At 37.5% G+C, this 14,630-nt stretch overlaps 1 protein-coding gene and 2 non-coding genes across 3 annotated transcripts; 1 reads left to right on the top strand and 2 right to left on the bottom strand.

Moving 5' to 3' along the window:
• Nucleotides 1-5,403: 5,403 nt before the first annotated feature.
• LOC112097961 (proteoglycan 4-like) lies at nucleotides 5,404-6,144 on the bottom strand. The gene is made up of 2 exons (XM_024183555.1): nucleotides 5,889-6,144; nucleotides 5,404-5,780 (listed from the first exon to the last, which is right to left on the bottom strand). Exons 1-2 carry the CDS (start codon nucleotides 6,142-6,144, stop codon nucleotides 5,404-5,406), a joined length of 633 nt encoding a protein of 210 aa, XP_024039323.1.
• A 4,907-nt stretch (nucleotides 6,145-11,051) lies between these two features.
• LOC112098756 lies at nucleotides 11,052-11,157 on the top strand. The gene has a single exon (XR_002905864.1). It is a non-coding gene; the product is annotated as a small nucleolar RNA R71 (small nucleolar RNA).
• Nucleotides 11,158-14,101: 2,944 nt separating this feature from the next.
• LOC112098769 lies at nucleotides 14,102-14,209 on the bottom strand. The gene has a single exon (XR_002905877.1). It is a non-coding gene; the product is annotated as a small nucleolar RNA R71 (small nucleolar RNA).
• Between the last annotated feature and the right edge of the window lie 421 nt (nucleotides 14,210-14,630).

The raw sequence follows: 14,630 nt of genomic DNA, 5'->3' as shown, positions 1-14,630 counted from the left end.
GAGTATGTACCCTATATGCAAAGTTGCGTTAAAAAACAACAAGAGTTATGAGCAGTGCTGTAGCAATTACCTTTAAAAAAATAAAAAATAAAAGGAGAGAAAAGTGAGACAATAATACGAGGAAGTCCTCTGTCTAGGATATTAGTAGACAGGTCTGTTCATGAGCCTCATGTTCAGCCTTGAGCACAGTTTGAGTATGTGAGATTTATGCTACCCCATATATGAATAAAATTGTGCTACTACTGAATTACATGCAATCTCTTGGTAATGTTGTAGCATATCTGGAATTCAATCAAAGTAACACACACACACACACACTGTGGATAGAAGGAAGCTTAAGTCTAGAACTGATTTACTATGGTCATTTTGCATGATTGGGATTGTGATCTGAAGGTGGAAGAATCCTTGCAAATTTGATAAAAGAGCTAAGTTGTGTGTTGCATGATTGTGTGTGAAGTGTTAGTATGTTGTCATTACTTGAGGACAAGTAACGGTTTAAGTTTGGGGGTGTGATAACTCTATGAAATGAGAGTTATTATGACAATTCTAAACTTAAATCAAGACCACTTAGAGAGTAAATAAGGTGTTTTTATTATATTTTGGTTATATTTTGCATAAACAGTCATTTTAGTTGAGTCTTAATAAGTTTTGCTTAAATTAAAGTAATTTGTGCTCAAAACATGTGCATAATTGTAGGTTTTCAGAAGTTTATAACTCATGAAGGGATGCTGAGATATTAGACTAGCAAGAGGAGGAAAGAATATGGCCACAAAAAAAGTAAAGCACAACCGGGAACAGTGCAGTGTTATAGCCATTGTTAGAGCAACCATTGATGTAGCAATCCTGGAGCACTGAGGGAGAAAACTTAGTGCGGGTCAGCTGTAGAATTGCGATCTGCAGTTTCCTAATTTAACTCATGCACGCCAGAGGCTTTTGTTTACCCTAGTTTTTAGTTATAAAAGGAGACGCGCACCACATAAAACTGCGGCAAGGAATTATCATTGGAAAAATTAGAGAGAAAAAGAATAAGAAGATCAGAATTCAAGGGGACGACTTCAGCAGTATTGAAAAATCCAGCAGAGTTATTTGGATTCACTTTTTGCCGTTCTCAACTTATACCTTTCTTCTTTCTTTGACTGATCTAATGTATCCCGCGAACAATATGTTGATGTTTGTTTTTCTCTTTCAGAATATGAACTAGATTTGCTTGTAGTTGAGTGACAAACAATCTAATGGGTTCTTGACTGTTCTTATGAGTTGCTATGTCATTGCTGTAGCATTTTACTCTAGTAGCTATTATTATAACTGTTATTTCAGTTGACCACCCATTTAATAGTTCAAGTTAGGATAAAGCCGCAAAAGGGCATGTCTTAGCGGATATTATTAGAGTAATACTTGATCTTAATTTAAGTTTCCTGGATTAAGTTTACCTTGAATCCCATAAAGGCTATACTTAAAGTTAAGATTTGTGACAAACTAGACATAGGTACTCACTTTGTAAGGTGGAGAGAATAAAGGTTCATAAGGCCATGCCGTAGGTAGAATAGCAACTAGTCATTGCTAATATACTTAAGGGTGTGAGAGTTCCAACACGCGACAGCTGAGGATGTAGAATAATTCTGCCTAGTGCTGTAGCAATTGCTGTAACGACTGGTGTTAACTTGATGAAAAGCAGTCAGCCCATAAAGAGAGTTTGATCATTCAACTACCATATTCTCAATTGATTCTTGGACGCATTTAATTTAATTTATTTCGTTACTGCATTGTTTTATTTTATTCTCTCACAATTATCAATTTCAATAGAACCTACTTTACATTTGTTAATTTCATACTTAAGGTAGATTGCACTATTGTGATTGCTGTAGCATTTCTAGTGACATCAATCCTTGTGGAGACGATCTTGAATATTCATCACTTTATTACTTGTTGTGTACACTTGCACATTGGCATCAATAACATTTGATTATAATAAATACCTACAAGTTTTTGGCGCCGTTGCCGGAGATTAATTGTTTATTTTTAAAGTGTGAAGTAAGTCTTGATAGTGCCAATTTGATTTGATTTATTTTATTTATTAGCAGATCAACACTTGCATGCACAAAGATAGATCTGTCGTACTCCAATTTGATCCTGAGATTGAAAGGATTGCTAGGAGACTGCGAAGAGAACAAAGGAATTCAAAAACTGTTTCAGGCATGGATAATTTGCAGGATGGGGGAAATTTGGATCCTCACGGACCATTACAACCAGTCAACATTCAAGAAGAGCAGAATGAACATGCTAACCAGAGACAAGCAAGCAACAACAATATAATTTACATGGCTGATGACAGGGACAGAGCTATTAGAGATTATGCTGTGTTAACTCCTCAAGTTGTACACCCTGGGATAATCAGACCTGAAGTGGAAGCCGCAAACTTTGAACTGAAGCCAGTAATGTTTCAATTGTTTCAAACAGTGGGTCAATTCAATGGATTGTCAAGTGAAGATCCTCACCTCCATCTTAAGTTGTTCTTAGAAGTGAGTGGTGCTTTTAAGATTGTTGAGGCAACACAAGATGCTTTAAGACTAAGGCTTTTCCCTTGCTCCTTAAGGGATCGAGCAAGAGCATGGTTGAATTCGTTACCATCTGATTCGATCACTACATGGAATGAGTTGGCTGATAAATTCTTAATGAAATATTTCCTACAGACAAAAAATACAAAATTGCGGAATGAGATTACTTCTTTCCATCAACGTGAAGATGAGAGTTTGTATGAGGCCTTGGAAAGATTCAAAGAACTTTTGTTGGTTGATTTGTATAATTAATTAATACCAATGCCAATGTGCAAGTATACACAACAAGTAATAAAATGATAAGTATTCAAGATCGTCTCCACAGGGATTGATGTTGCTTAAAATGCTAAAGCAATCACAATAGTGTAAATTCAACTTAAGACCGAAACAAATAATTCTATCGTAATTAATAATTGCGAGAGATGAAAATAAAACAATACTGTAATGAAGTAAACTAAGTTAAATATGTCTACGATTCAATTGAGAATATAGTAGTTAAATGATCAAACTCTCCTAATGGGGTGACTGTTGTTTACCAATTTAGCACCAGTTGTTACAATAAGTGCTGCAGCAATGGGTAGAATAAATGTGCATCTGCAGCTATCGCATGTTGGAAATCTCATACCTTTAAATCTACTAACAATGACCAGTTGCTCATATATTTATGGTACGACATTATAACTTTTAATCTCTCTACCCTACAAGGTGAGCACCTATGCCTAGAGTGTCACAAATCTTAACTTCAAGTAATGCCCTTATGGGATTCAAGATAACCTAATCCAGGAAACTCGACTTAAGAACAAGTAATACTATAATAATGTCCGCTAAGACATGCCATTTCACTGTTCTATCTTAACTGAAACTATTAAATGGGTGGTCAACCGAAATAACAGTTATATTCATAAAAACTACTAGAGTAAAATGCTGCAGTAATACCATAACAACATATAAGAACAGTCAAGAACCCATTGGATTATTTGTCAATCAACTACAAGTAAATTTAGTTCATAATCTGGATGAAAAAAATAAACTTAAACATATTGATCTCGGAATACATCAAATCAATTAACGGAAGAAGATAAATATAAGTTGAGCACGGTGAAAATCAAAGCCAAGTAATTCTGCATGATTCTCCAATGTTGCCGAAACAACAATCTTCAATTATGATCTTCTTCTTCTTCGTTCCTTGTAATTAATCTAATGATAATTCCCCTTTTCTTGCCCCCTTTCCATGTGGTGCATGCCTCCCTTTTATATTGCAAATTAGGGTAAACACAAGCCCATTAGCGTGCATGCGTTAAATTAGGAAACATGCGCTGACCCGCGCGTAAGTTTTCTCCCGCATTGCTCCTAGATTGCTACAGCACAGGTTGCTCTAACAGTCTTAACAGCACTGCATTATTCCCGATTGTGCTTTTCTTCTTTTGTGGCCATCTTCTTTCGTCCTCTTGCTCATCTGATGTCTGAACATCCCCTAATGAATTAAGATTTTCCACAAACATACAATTATGCATTTGTTTCTAGCACAAATTACTATGATTTAAACAAAACTTATAAATACTCAACTAAAATGAATGTTTAAGCAAAATGTTATCAAAATGTAATAAAAACACCTTATTTGTTCTCTAAATGATCTTGATTTAAGTCTATAATTGATGTAATAACTCTCATTTCCTAGAGTTATCACACCCCCAAACTTAAACTATTACTTGTCCTCAAGTAATAACACATACTAACACTTCCCGCAAACAATCATGCACACAACTTTGGCTCTTTTATCAAATTTACAGGGATTCTTCCACCTTCATATCACAATCCAATCATACAAAATAACCATAGTAAATCAGTTCTAGACTTAAGCTTTTTTCTGTCCATAGTGTATGTGTGCTTCCTTTGATTGAATTCCAGATATGTTGTAACATCACCAAAGACTGCCTAAATTTCCGCAGTGATACACTTCATTCATAAATGGGGTAGCATAAATTTCACCTACTCAAACTGTGATGCTTTTAACATTAATAAACTGGGGAGTAATCAACCTCATCACTGTAACATTTATCTTTCATATGAATGTCAATCACTTGTAATGATGACGCCCAATTACTCGAACCATGTCTAGATCAGAGTTGCTGCAGCAATATTTGCTGTATAATCTTATATAGAGGTATCTTTTACTCAAGGCTGAACATGGGGCTCATGAACAGATCTGGCTACTCAATGCCTTAGACAGAGGACTTATTTCTTCGTTATTATTATTATTATTTTTTTTAGAACATAGTTGCTACAGCATTGCTCATAACTTTCACTACCTTTGACACAATTCTGCATATGGGGTACATACTCAGATCTGGCTACTCGGCAACTGGAGCCATTGGAGCAGAGTTTATTTCATAGATATCACAGTCAATCAACTTGCTTCTCCCCCCAAACTTAAGATCTTTTCTATTCTTTTTGGCTCTGCTCTAGCAGTCTTATACAATTCAACCAAAGTCTAAGTGTTGGGACAGAATTTCACTTCTATCTATAACTGTCTCTACTTGGCATTCTCATAAATATTGACTAACACTCAATCTATCTTCATTAGGCTTCAAATCCATACATAAATAATAGATAACAGAGCTTCATATAGCATGAACAACAATACAAATGCAAACACAAACACATGCATTCAGAAACAACCCCCCCAAACTGGAGAGATGCTGTGTCCTCATAAGCATACAGCACAAATGCACACAAATTGACAAGAATTTTTTTTTTAACAAACTAGTAAGGAAAGAGTACTCCCCTATGGTGGGGACTGCAGCATATTACGGGATGCTCTCAGCATTTCTTAGATGCACTACATAGCTTATCCTTTGGTGAAGCTTTCGGGGAAGCAGCTGGCCATCTTTGTGTTTTTCGCTGTGGGGCTAGCGAGAGGAGTTGGGGCTGGGGTTGCCGTAGCAGTATCTGTGGATGTACTGCCTTTTCGTTTGCTGGATTTTCTTGGACTGGTGCGAATAGGCTGGCTAGGAGTTTGCTGGGGAGGCTTTGTAGTTAATGCTTCAGTGGCCTGGCCCTCAACTGTGATGACCGCAAGTAGTTGCTTGGCTTGCTCAGGTGTAGGCATAGCTCTGGCTGCTACTGCAGCAGCAAGCTCCACATCAACTTGCTCCAATTTATCTGTAGAGTCTGGAGGTGTTGCTATTTTTGCTTGATCCTTGTCTTTCCCCTTACTCGCAAGGACTGGAATAGAGGGTTCCTCTTCAGGGTCTTCTTCTTCTTCTTTTTCTTCTTCTTGAATAATGTGTTTTTTTCTAGTTTTGGGTTGGGTTGGGATGGTTGGTTCCTCACTTTCTTTCTCTGAGTTGTCCTCTGCCTCTGAGGGTGAGCTATCAGTCTCAGACTTGTCACCTTCGTCCTCAGGTGGGTCAAATGGTTTAGCCTCTTCTGAGTCTACTGCTGCTTGTGGCTCAGTGGCAGCTACCTTTCCTGGTTCATCTGAAGCAATGGCTTTTTTACTGGCTGCTGCTAGAGCACCTGTAGTGTTGGTGTAAAAATTGAACTGCTGGAGCAGTGCATCAGGGAAGTTCCGATGAGTGCGTTTCATGTAGTTGGTTGTCCAGGTGCTGTAGATAACTCCAAAACCGACTATTTTCCCTCTGTTGAGCTTCCACACATTAAGTTATATTGTTGCTGAGTGCCTGGATAGTCTGTTCTAAACCAATAGCTCGTCTTGCTCCTGTGACAACAGCTGGTTCAGTGGTTGTTCCAGCACTCTCACCAGCAACTCTCTCAATAGTTCGTGCCATAAAGGCACCATCATTCTTGACATGGTCATCTCTGGCGTCAAGACGAACACCTGAAATTACACAAATACTAGTGACAAGTGAGGGAAATAACAAGGCAGCAGTTCGGTGAGTCTTGACTACACAATCTCGGATTTCTTTTGCAATGATACTACCCACATCTATGGGAAGCCCTCTAACTATGACATATAACAAGACCAACCTTTCTTGCGAAACTGTAGTAGTGTGGGTGGTGGGCATAAGCCTAGATTTCAGAAATTTCACCCACACCTTATCAATAGGTTTCAAATCTATCCTATTAACGACATGTCCTTCCTCGTTAGCCGATGATGCCCCTTCAATTGTAAGAGTTGTGAAAATGGTGTTCCACTTTTTCGGGGTCAACTTATCACGCAACTTAGCATACTCACAAGTAATTTCAGCAGGTAAGTTGTAGAAAGCATTGATGACACGAGAATCTAATAGGATAAGTGTATTTCTTACCCAAATGTTGTGCTGATTAGGGCTTACCAAATGGGCGTAAAATTCTTTGACTACAGGCAGCACAGGATTTCGAGGGTGGTTGCAAAACTCTTGCCATCCTCGCTTTGCTACAACATTATGAATTGTTTGTACAATTCCCGTGAGTTGGTGGGTAATGCTATAGCTTTTACCCATTTGGAGACATAATCCACATCAACAAGGATATATAATTTCCCAAAAGATGGTGGGAAGGGTCCCATAAAATCTATTTCCCAGACATAAAAAAACCTCCAATTCCAGGATGTTGGTCAATGGCATTTCATGTCTTCTCGTTATGTTCCCTGTACTTTGACACCTGTCACAACTTTTGACAAATTCATAAGCATCTTTAAAAATAGTGGGCCAATAATAACCTGATTGCATAACTTTGGCAGCTGTTCTGTGACCACCAAAATGTCCTCTATATGATGCAGCATGACATGACTCCAGTATGTGAGGTATTTCTTCTGCTGCAACACATCTTCTTATTACTTGATCTGAGCATAACTTATATAAATGTGGGTCATCCCACAGATAACTTCTAACATCATGAAGAAATTTTTTTTTCTCTTGAAACTTCAGCTCAGGTGGTAGCAACCCACTTACTAAATAGTTAGCAAATTCTGCATACCATGGAGGTTTTGACTACTGCAGCATTTGTGCTTGCTGTACTACCAACAATTGTTCATCAGGAAACGTTTCAGTGATGTCTTTCCTGGTCAATGTGCTTGTGTCTGCATCCAGCCGTGGCAGATGATCTGCTACTTGATTCTCAGTCCCCTTTCTATCTTTAACTTCCAGATCAAATTCTTGAAGCAATAAGATCCATCTAATTAATCTTGGCTTGGCATCCTTCTTTGAAATTAAGTATTTGATTACTGCATAGTTTGTGTATACAGTCACTCTAGTGCCTACTAAGCAGGCTCTGAATTTGTCAAAAGCAAATACTACGGCTAGCAACTCTTTCTCTGTAGTGGTATAATTGATCTGAGTTTGAGTGAGAGTTTTGCTTGCATAGTAGATGGAGTGAAAAACTTTATCATTTCTTTGCCCTAATACTGCTCCCACAGAGTGATCACTAGCATCACACATCAATTCAAATGGTAAAGTCCAGTCTGGAGATATAACTACTAGGGTAGTGATCATAGCTTTCTTTAATGCTCCAAATGCTTGAAGGCAATCTTTGTCAAATTGAAATGGTTTGTCATGCTCCAACAATGAACACAGTGGTTTAGCTACGTTGGAAAAATCCTTAATGAATCTTCTGTAGAATCCAGCATGAACAAAAAAAATCCTAATACCCTTTACTGAAATTGGAGGTGGTAGTTTATCTATTACCTCTATCTTGGCTTTGTCAACCTCAATACCATCCTTGGATATCTTGTGACCCAGCACTACTCCTTATTGCACCATGAAATATTACTTTTCCCAATTGAGTACTAAGTTGGTCATCTCACATCTTTTAAGAATTTCTTCCAAGTTGTGTAAACAATCATTGTATGTTTCTTTAAAAACTGAGAAGTCATCCATAAAAACTTCCAAAGTCTGCTATACCATATCAGAAAATATAGACATCATACATCTCTGAAAAGTTGCTAGAGCATTGCATAGCCCAAATGACATTCTTCTGAAGGCAAATGTTCCATAGGGATAAGTAAATGTAGTCTTCTCTTGATCCTCTAGAGCTATAGCAATATGGTTGTAGCCTGAATACCCATCTAAGAAACAGTAGTATTGTTTTCCAACAAGTCTGTCCAACATCTGATCTATGAATGAAAGTGGGAAATGGTCTTTCCTTGTGGCTTTGTTGAGCTTCCTGTAATCCATACACACTCTCCATCCAGTCACTGTCCTTGTATGAATAAGTTCATTCTTCTCATTAGCCATTACTGTTATCCATCATTTCTTTGGAACACATTGAACTGGGCTTACCCATGAACTGTCTGATATTGGGTATATGATTCCAACATCTAACCATTTGATGATTTCCTTCTTCACTACTTCTTTCATGATTGGATTCAGCCTTCTCTGGTGCTCCACCGAATTGCTGGAACAATCTTCTAGTAGGATTTTATGCATACATATGGATGGGCTTATCCATTTTATATCTGCCATGGTCCATCCAATTGCTCTTCTGTATTTTCCCAGCAAATCTACTAGGCTCTGTTCTTGACCTGCATCTAAAGTGGAAGAAATGATTATAGGGAGTGTGTTGTTTTCACCAAGATAAGCATACTTTAAATGTGGAGGTAACAATTTTAATTCAAAACTAGGAGGTGATTTAATAGATGGTAAGGTTGTTTTTACTTCCCTGTCTGAAAGATTCAGGTGTTCAATAAACCTGTTGTGCTTATCAGATTGTTGTTTGTCCATCCAATCTGTTTGGATTGCTGCAACATCTTCCTCTTCGACATCCTCAAAGGTGGTGGCTTTGTCAAGTGTATTACTGCAGCATCTATCCATTCTGTCTGCTACAACAAAATCCACTACACTTAGGAAATTGCAATCTTCTACTTCATCAGGGTTCCTCATAGCCTCTAGTACATTAAATGTGACTTGCTGATCATTCACTCTCATGGTAAGCTCTCCCTTCTGCACATCTATCAGAGTCTTTCCAGTTGCTAGAAAAGGTCTTCCAAGTATAATGGGTACTTCTTTATCAGCTTTAAAGTCCAATACAATGAAATCCATTGGAAAGATGAATTTGTCAACCTTCACCAGTACATCTTCTATCTTTCCTTCAAGGTATGCATGAGATCTGTCAGCTAATTGCAGAGCGACTGTTGTTGGTCTGCACTCCCCTACTCCCAGTTGCTTAAATACAGATAATGTCATCAAATTAATACTAGCTCCTAAGTCACAAAGTGCTCTGCCAGCATACCTAGTCCCTATGGAGTAGGGTATTGTAAAACTCCCTGGATCTTTCAATTTTGTTGGAATTTTACTCTAGAGCATATGACTGCTCTCCTGTGTTAAAGTAACAGTTTCAAACTCCCCCAGCCTTCTTTTTCGTGCCAATATATCTTTTACAAATTTCACATAATTTGGCATTTGCTCCAAAGCTTCCACAAAAGGTATATTTATGTGCAGTTGCTTCAACAATTCCAGAAATTTACTGAACTGCTTGTCTTGTTTTTTCTTCTGGAATCTTTGTGGGAAAGGTGGAGGATGTCTAAACTGCTGGTTGGCTTCAGGAGATATCAAATTTTGTTTGTTTGGTTTGGTGCAGGTTGTGACTACTGGTGTTGCAACTTCTTTTTCAGCATGTTCTGGTTGAACTTCCTCTGCAGTTACTGTAGCTTGGCCTATGGAACCAGTGTCTTCAAGAGGAGGTTGTTGTAACATGCATCCATTTTGAGATAATTTTTGTGCTGAATTAAATTTCCTCCCAATTCTGGTTACATCAACTAAGCTATCAATATTCTTTCCAGACCTCAAATTAATTACCTTGCATTGTTCTTTGCCCTCCCTCCTAGGGTCTTCTGTGTTGCTAGGTAGACTTCCTTGAGTTCTGCTGCTCATTGCTGTAGCTAGTTGTCCTATTTGGTTTTCTAAGTTTCTTAAGGATACAGCTTGACTCTGCACAATTGCTTCATTCTTTGCAATGTACTCTTTAATCAGTGCTTCAAGTGAAGTGATTAGATCCTGACTATTATGCCTTTGCCCTTGACTTTGCTAATGAAAACCAGGTGGTTGTGTATTTCTATTTTGTCCATTTAACACTGGAGCATTTCGATTCTGACTGCTCCATACAAAATTTAGGTGTTTCTTCCAGCCAAGATTGTAAGTATTTGAATATGGGTTGTTCTGAGGTTGTCGATTGAAATTACCCACATAGTTTACTGAAGCTGGGTTTCTAGGACAGTTATCAAAGTCATGCTCTTCACCACAGTATACACAAGAAAGTTCAACAACTTGCTTTACTGTTGCTGGAGCAGATGTCAAGGCCTTTACCATATTAGTTAATGAGGTTACTTGTGCTGATAAGGCTGTAATTGCATTAATGTTATGTACCCCTGCTGGTCCTCTTACTGCTGGTTGCCTGGCTAAAGGCCACTAGAAATTATTATTGGCAATTCTTTCCAGAATTTCATAAGCTTCAATGTAAGATTTGGATAACAGAGCTCCATTTGCTGAAGCATCCACTATTAACCTTGTACTTGGATTCAACCCATTGTAGAAAGTCTCCAATTGAATGCAACAAGGAATACCATGATGAGGACACCTTCTGAGCAATTCATTGAATCTCTCTCAAGCCTCGTACAAACTTTCATCTTCCAGTTGATAGAAGGAAGTAATCTCATTCTGTAACTTTGCATTTTTTGTTGGTGCGAAATATTTCATTAAGAATTTATCAGCCAATTCATTCCTTGTAGTTATGGAATCAGATGGTAACGAATTTAACCATGCTCTTGCTCGATCTCTTAAGGAATAAAGAAATAGCCTCAGCCTCAAGGCATCTTGTGTTGCTCCAGCAATCTTGAAAGCATCACTTACTTCCGAGAACAGTTTAAGATGGAGATGAGGATCTTCATTTGGCAATCCATTGAATTGCCCAACTGTTTGCAACATTTGAAACATCACTGGCTTTAACTCAAAATTTGCTGCGTCTACTTCAGATCTGATGATGCCAGGATGTATAACTTGTGGAGTTAGCACAACATAATCTCTTATAGCTCTGTCTCTGTAATTAGCTATGTAAATAATATTATTATTGACTGGCTGTCTCCCGTTAGCATGTTCATTCTGCTCTTCTTGAATGTTGACTGGTTGTAAGGGCCCTTGAGGATTTAAATTCCCTACATCCTGTAAATTATTCATGCTTGAAGTAATTTCTGAATTCCTTTGTTCTCTTTACAATCTCCTGACAGTCCTTTCAATCTTAGGATCGGATTGGAATACCATAGATTTGTCTTTACGCATGCATGTACCGATCTGCCAATAAATAGAATAAATCAAATCAAATTTGGTGCTATCAAGATTTACTTCACACTTTAAAAATACACAATCAATCCTTGGCAACGGCGCCAAAAACTTGTTGGTTAATTTGTATAATCAATTAATACCAATGCCAATGTGCAAGTATACACAACAAGTAATAAAGTGATAAGTATTCAAGATCGTCTCCACAGGGATTGATGTTACTTAAAATGCTAAAGCAATCACAATAGTACAAATTCAATTTAAGACCGAAACAAATAATTGCCAAATAATTCTATCGTAATTAATAATTGCGAGAGATGAAAATAAAACAATACTGTAACGAAGTAAACTAAGTTAAATATGTCTAAGATTCAATTGAGAATATAGTAGTTGAATGATCAAACTCTCCTAATGGGGTGACTGTTGTTCACCAATTTAGCACCAGTTGTTACAATAAGTGCTACAGCAATGGGTAGAATAAATTTGCCTTCGCAGCTATCGCATGTTGGAAATCTCATACCTTTAAATCTACTAACAATGACCAGTTGCTCATATATTTATGGTACGACATTATAACCTTTAATCTCTCTACCCTACAAGGTGAGCACCTATGTCTAGAGTGTCACAAATCTTAACTTCAAGTAATGCCCTTATGGGATTCAAGATAACCTAATCCAGGAAACTCAACTTAAGAACAAGTAATACTCTAATAATGTCCGCTAAGACATGCCCTTTTGCTGCTCTATCTTAACTGAAACTATTAAATGGGTGGTCAACCGAAATAACAGTTATATTCATAAAAACTACTAGAGTAAAATGCTACAGCAATACCATAACAACATATAAGAACAATCAAGAACCCATTAGATTATTTGTCAATCAACTACAAGTAAATTTAGTTCATAATCTGGATGAGAAAAATAAACATAAACATATTGATCTCGGAATACATCAAATCAATTAACGGAAGAAGATAAATATAAGTTGAGCACGGTGAAAATCAAAGCCAAGTAATTTTGCACGATTCTCCAATATTGCCGAAACAACAATCTTCAATTCTGATCTTCTTCTTCTTCGTTCCTTGTAATTAATCTAATGATAATTCCCATTTTCTTGCCGCCTTTCCATGTGGTGCATGCCTCCCTTTTATATTGCAAATTAGAGTAAACACAAGCCCATTAGCGTGCATGCGTTAAATTAGGAAACATACGCTGACCCGCGCGTAAGTTTTCTCCCGTATTGCTCCCAGATTGCTACAGCATATGTTGCTCTAACAGTCTCAACAGCACTGCATTATTTTCAATTGTGCTTTTCTTCTTTTGTGGCCAACTTCTTTCCTCTTCTTGCTCATCTGATGTCTCAACATCCCCTCATGAATTAAGATTTTCCACAAACCTACAATTATGCATCTGTTTCTAGCACAAATTACTATGATTTAAACAAAACTTATTAATACTCAACTAAAATTAAAATTTAAGCAAAATGTAATCAAAATGTAATAAAAACACCTTATTTGTTCTCTAAATGATCTTGATTCAAGTCTAGAATTGATGTAATAACTCATATTTCCTAGAGTTATCAACTGCTCAGAAGGTGTCCTCATTATGGCATTCCTTATTGCATACAATTGGAAATTTTCTATAATGGGTTGAATCCTAGTACAAGATTGTTGGTGGATGCCTCAACAAATGGAGCTTTGTTATCCAAATCTCACACTGAAGCTTATGAAATTCTGGAGAGAACTGCCAATAATAATTATCAGTGGCCAACAACTAGGCAACCAGTAGCAAGAGGAGCAGCAGGGGTACATAACATAGATGCAATTACAGCTTTATCAGTACAAGTAACCTCATTGACTAACATGGTAAAAGACTTACAAACAGTCAACATTCAAGAAGAGCATAATGAACATGCTAACCAGAGACAGCCAGGCAACAACAATATAATTTACATGGCTGATGACAGGGACAGAGCTATTAGAGATTATGATGTGTTAACTCCTCAAGTTGTACACCCAGGGATAATCAGACCTGAAGTGGAAGTCACAAACTTTGAACTGAAGTCAGTAATGTTTCAAATGTTTCAAACAGTGGGTTAATTCAATGGATTGTCAAGTGAAGATCCTCACCTCCATCTTAAGTTGTTCTTGGAAGTGAGTGATGCTTGTAAGATTGCTGGGGCAACACAAGATGCTTTAAGACTAAGGCTTTTCCCTTACTCTTTAAGGGATCGACCAAGAGCATGGTTGAATTCGTTACCATCTGAATCGATCACTACATGAAATGAGTTGGCTGATAAATTCTTAATGAAATATTTCCCACCGACAAAAAATACAAAATTACGGAATGAGATTACTTCTTTCCATCAACTTGAAGATGAGAGTTTGTGTGAGGCCTTGGAAAGATTCAAATAACTGCTCAGAATGTGTCCTCATCATGGCATTCTTTATTGCATACAATTGGAAAATTTCTATAATGGGTTGAATCCTAGTACAAGATTAATGGTGGACGCCTCAGCAAGTGGAGCTTTGTTATCCAAATCTTACATTGAAGCTTATGAAATTCTGGAGAGAACTGCCAACAATAATGATCAGTGGCTATCAACCAGGCAACCAGTAGCAAGAGGAGCAGCAGGGGTACATAACATAGATGCAATTACAGCTTTATCAGCACAAGTAACCTCATTGACTAACATGGTAAAAGCCATGACATCTGCTCCAACAGTAGTAAAACAAGTTGCTGAACTTTCTTGCGTATACTATGGTGAAGAACATGACTTTGATAACTGTCCTAGAAATCCAGCATCAGTAAACTATGTGGGTAATTTCAATCGATAGCTTCAAAACAACCCATATTCAAATACT

Source organism: Citrus clementina, unplaced genomic scaffold (genome assembly GCF_000493195.1).
Source record: "Citrus clementina cultivar Clemenules unplaced genomic scaffold, Citrus_clementina_v1.0 scaffold_5, whole genome shotgun sequence".
Classification (NCBI taxonomy): domain Eukaryota; kingdom Viridiplantae; phylum Streptophyta; class Magnoliopsida; order Sapindales; family Rutaceae; genus Citrus; species Citrus x clementina.
The sequence above is the reverse complement of the archived record's forward strand: the minus strand, read 5'-3'. Positions and strand labels throughout refer to the sequence as shown.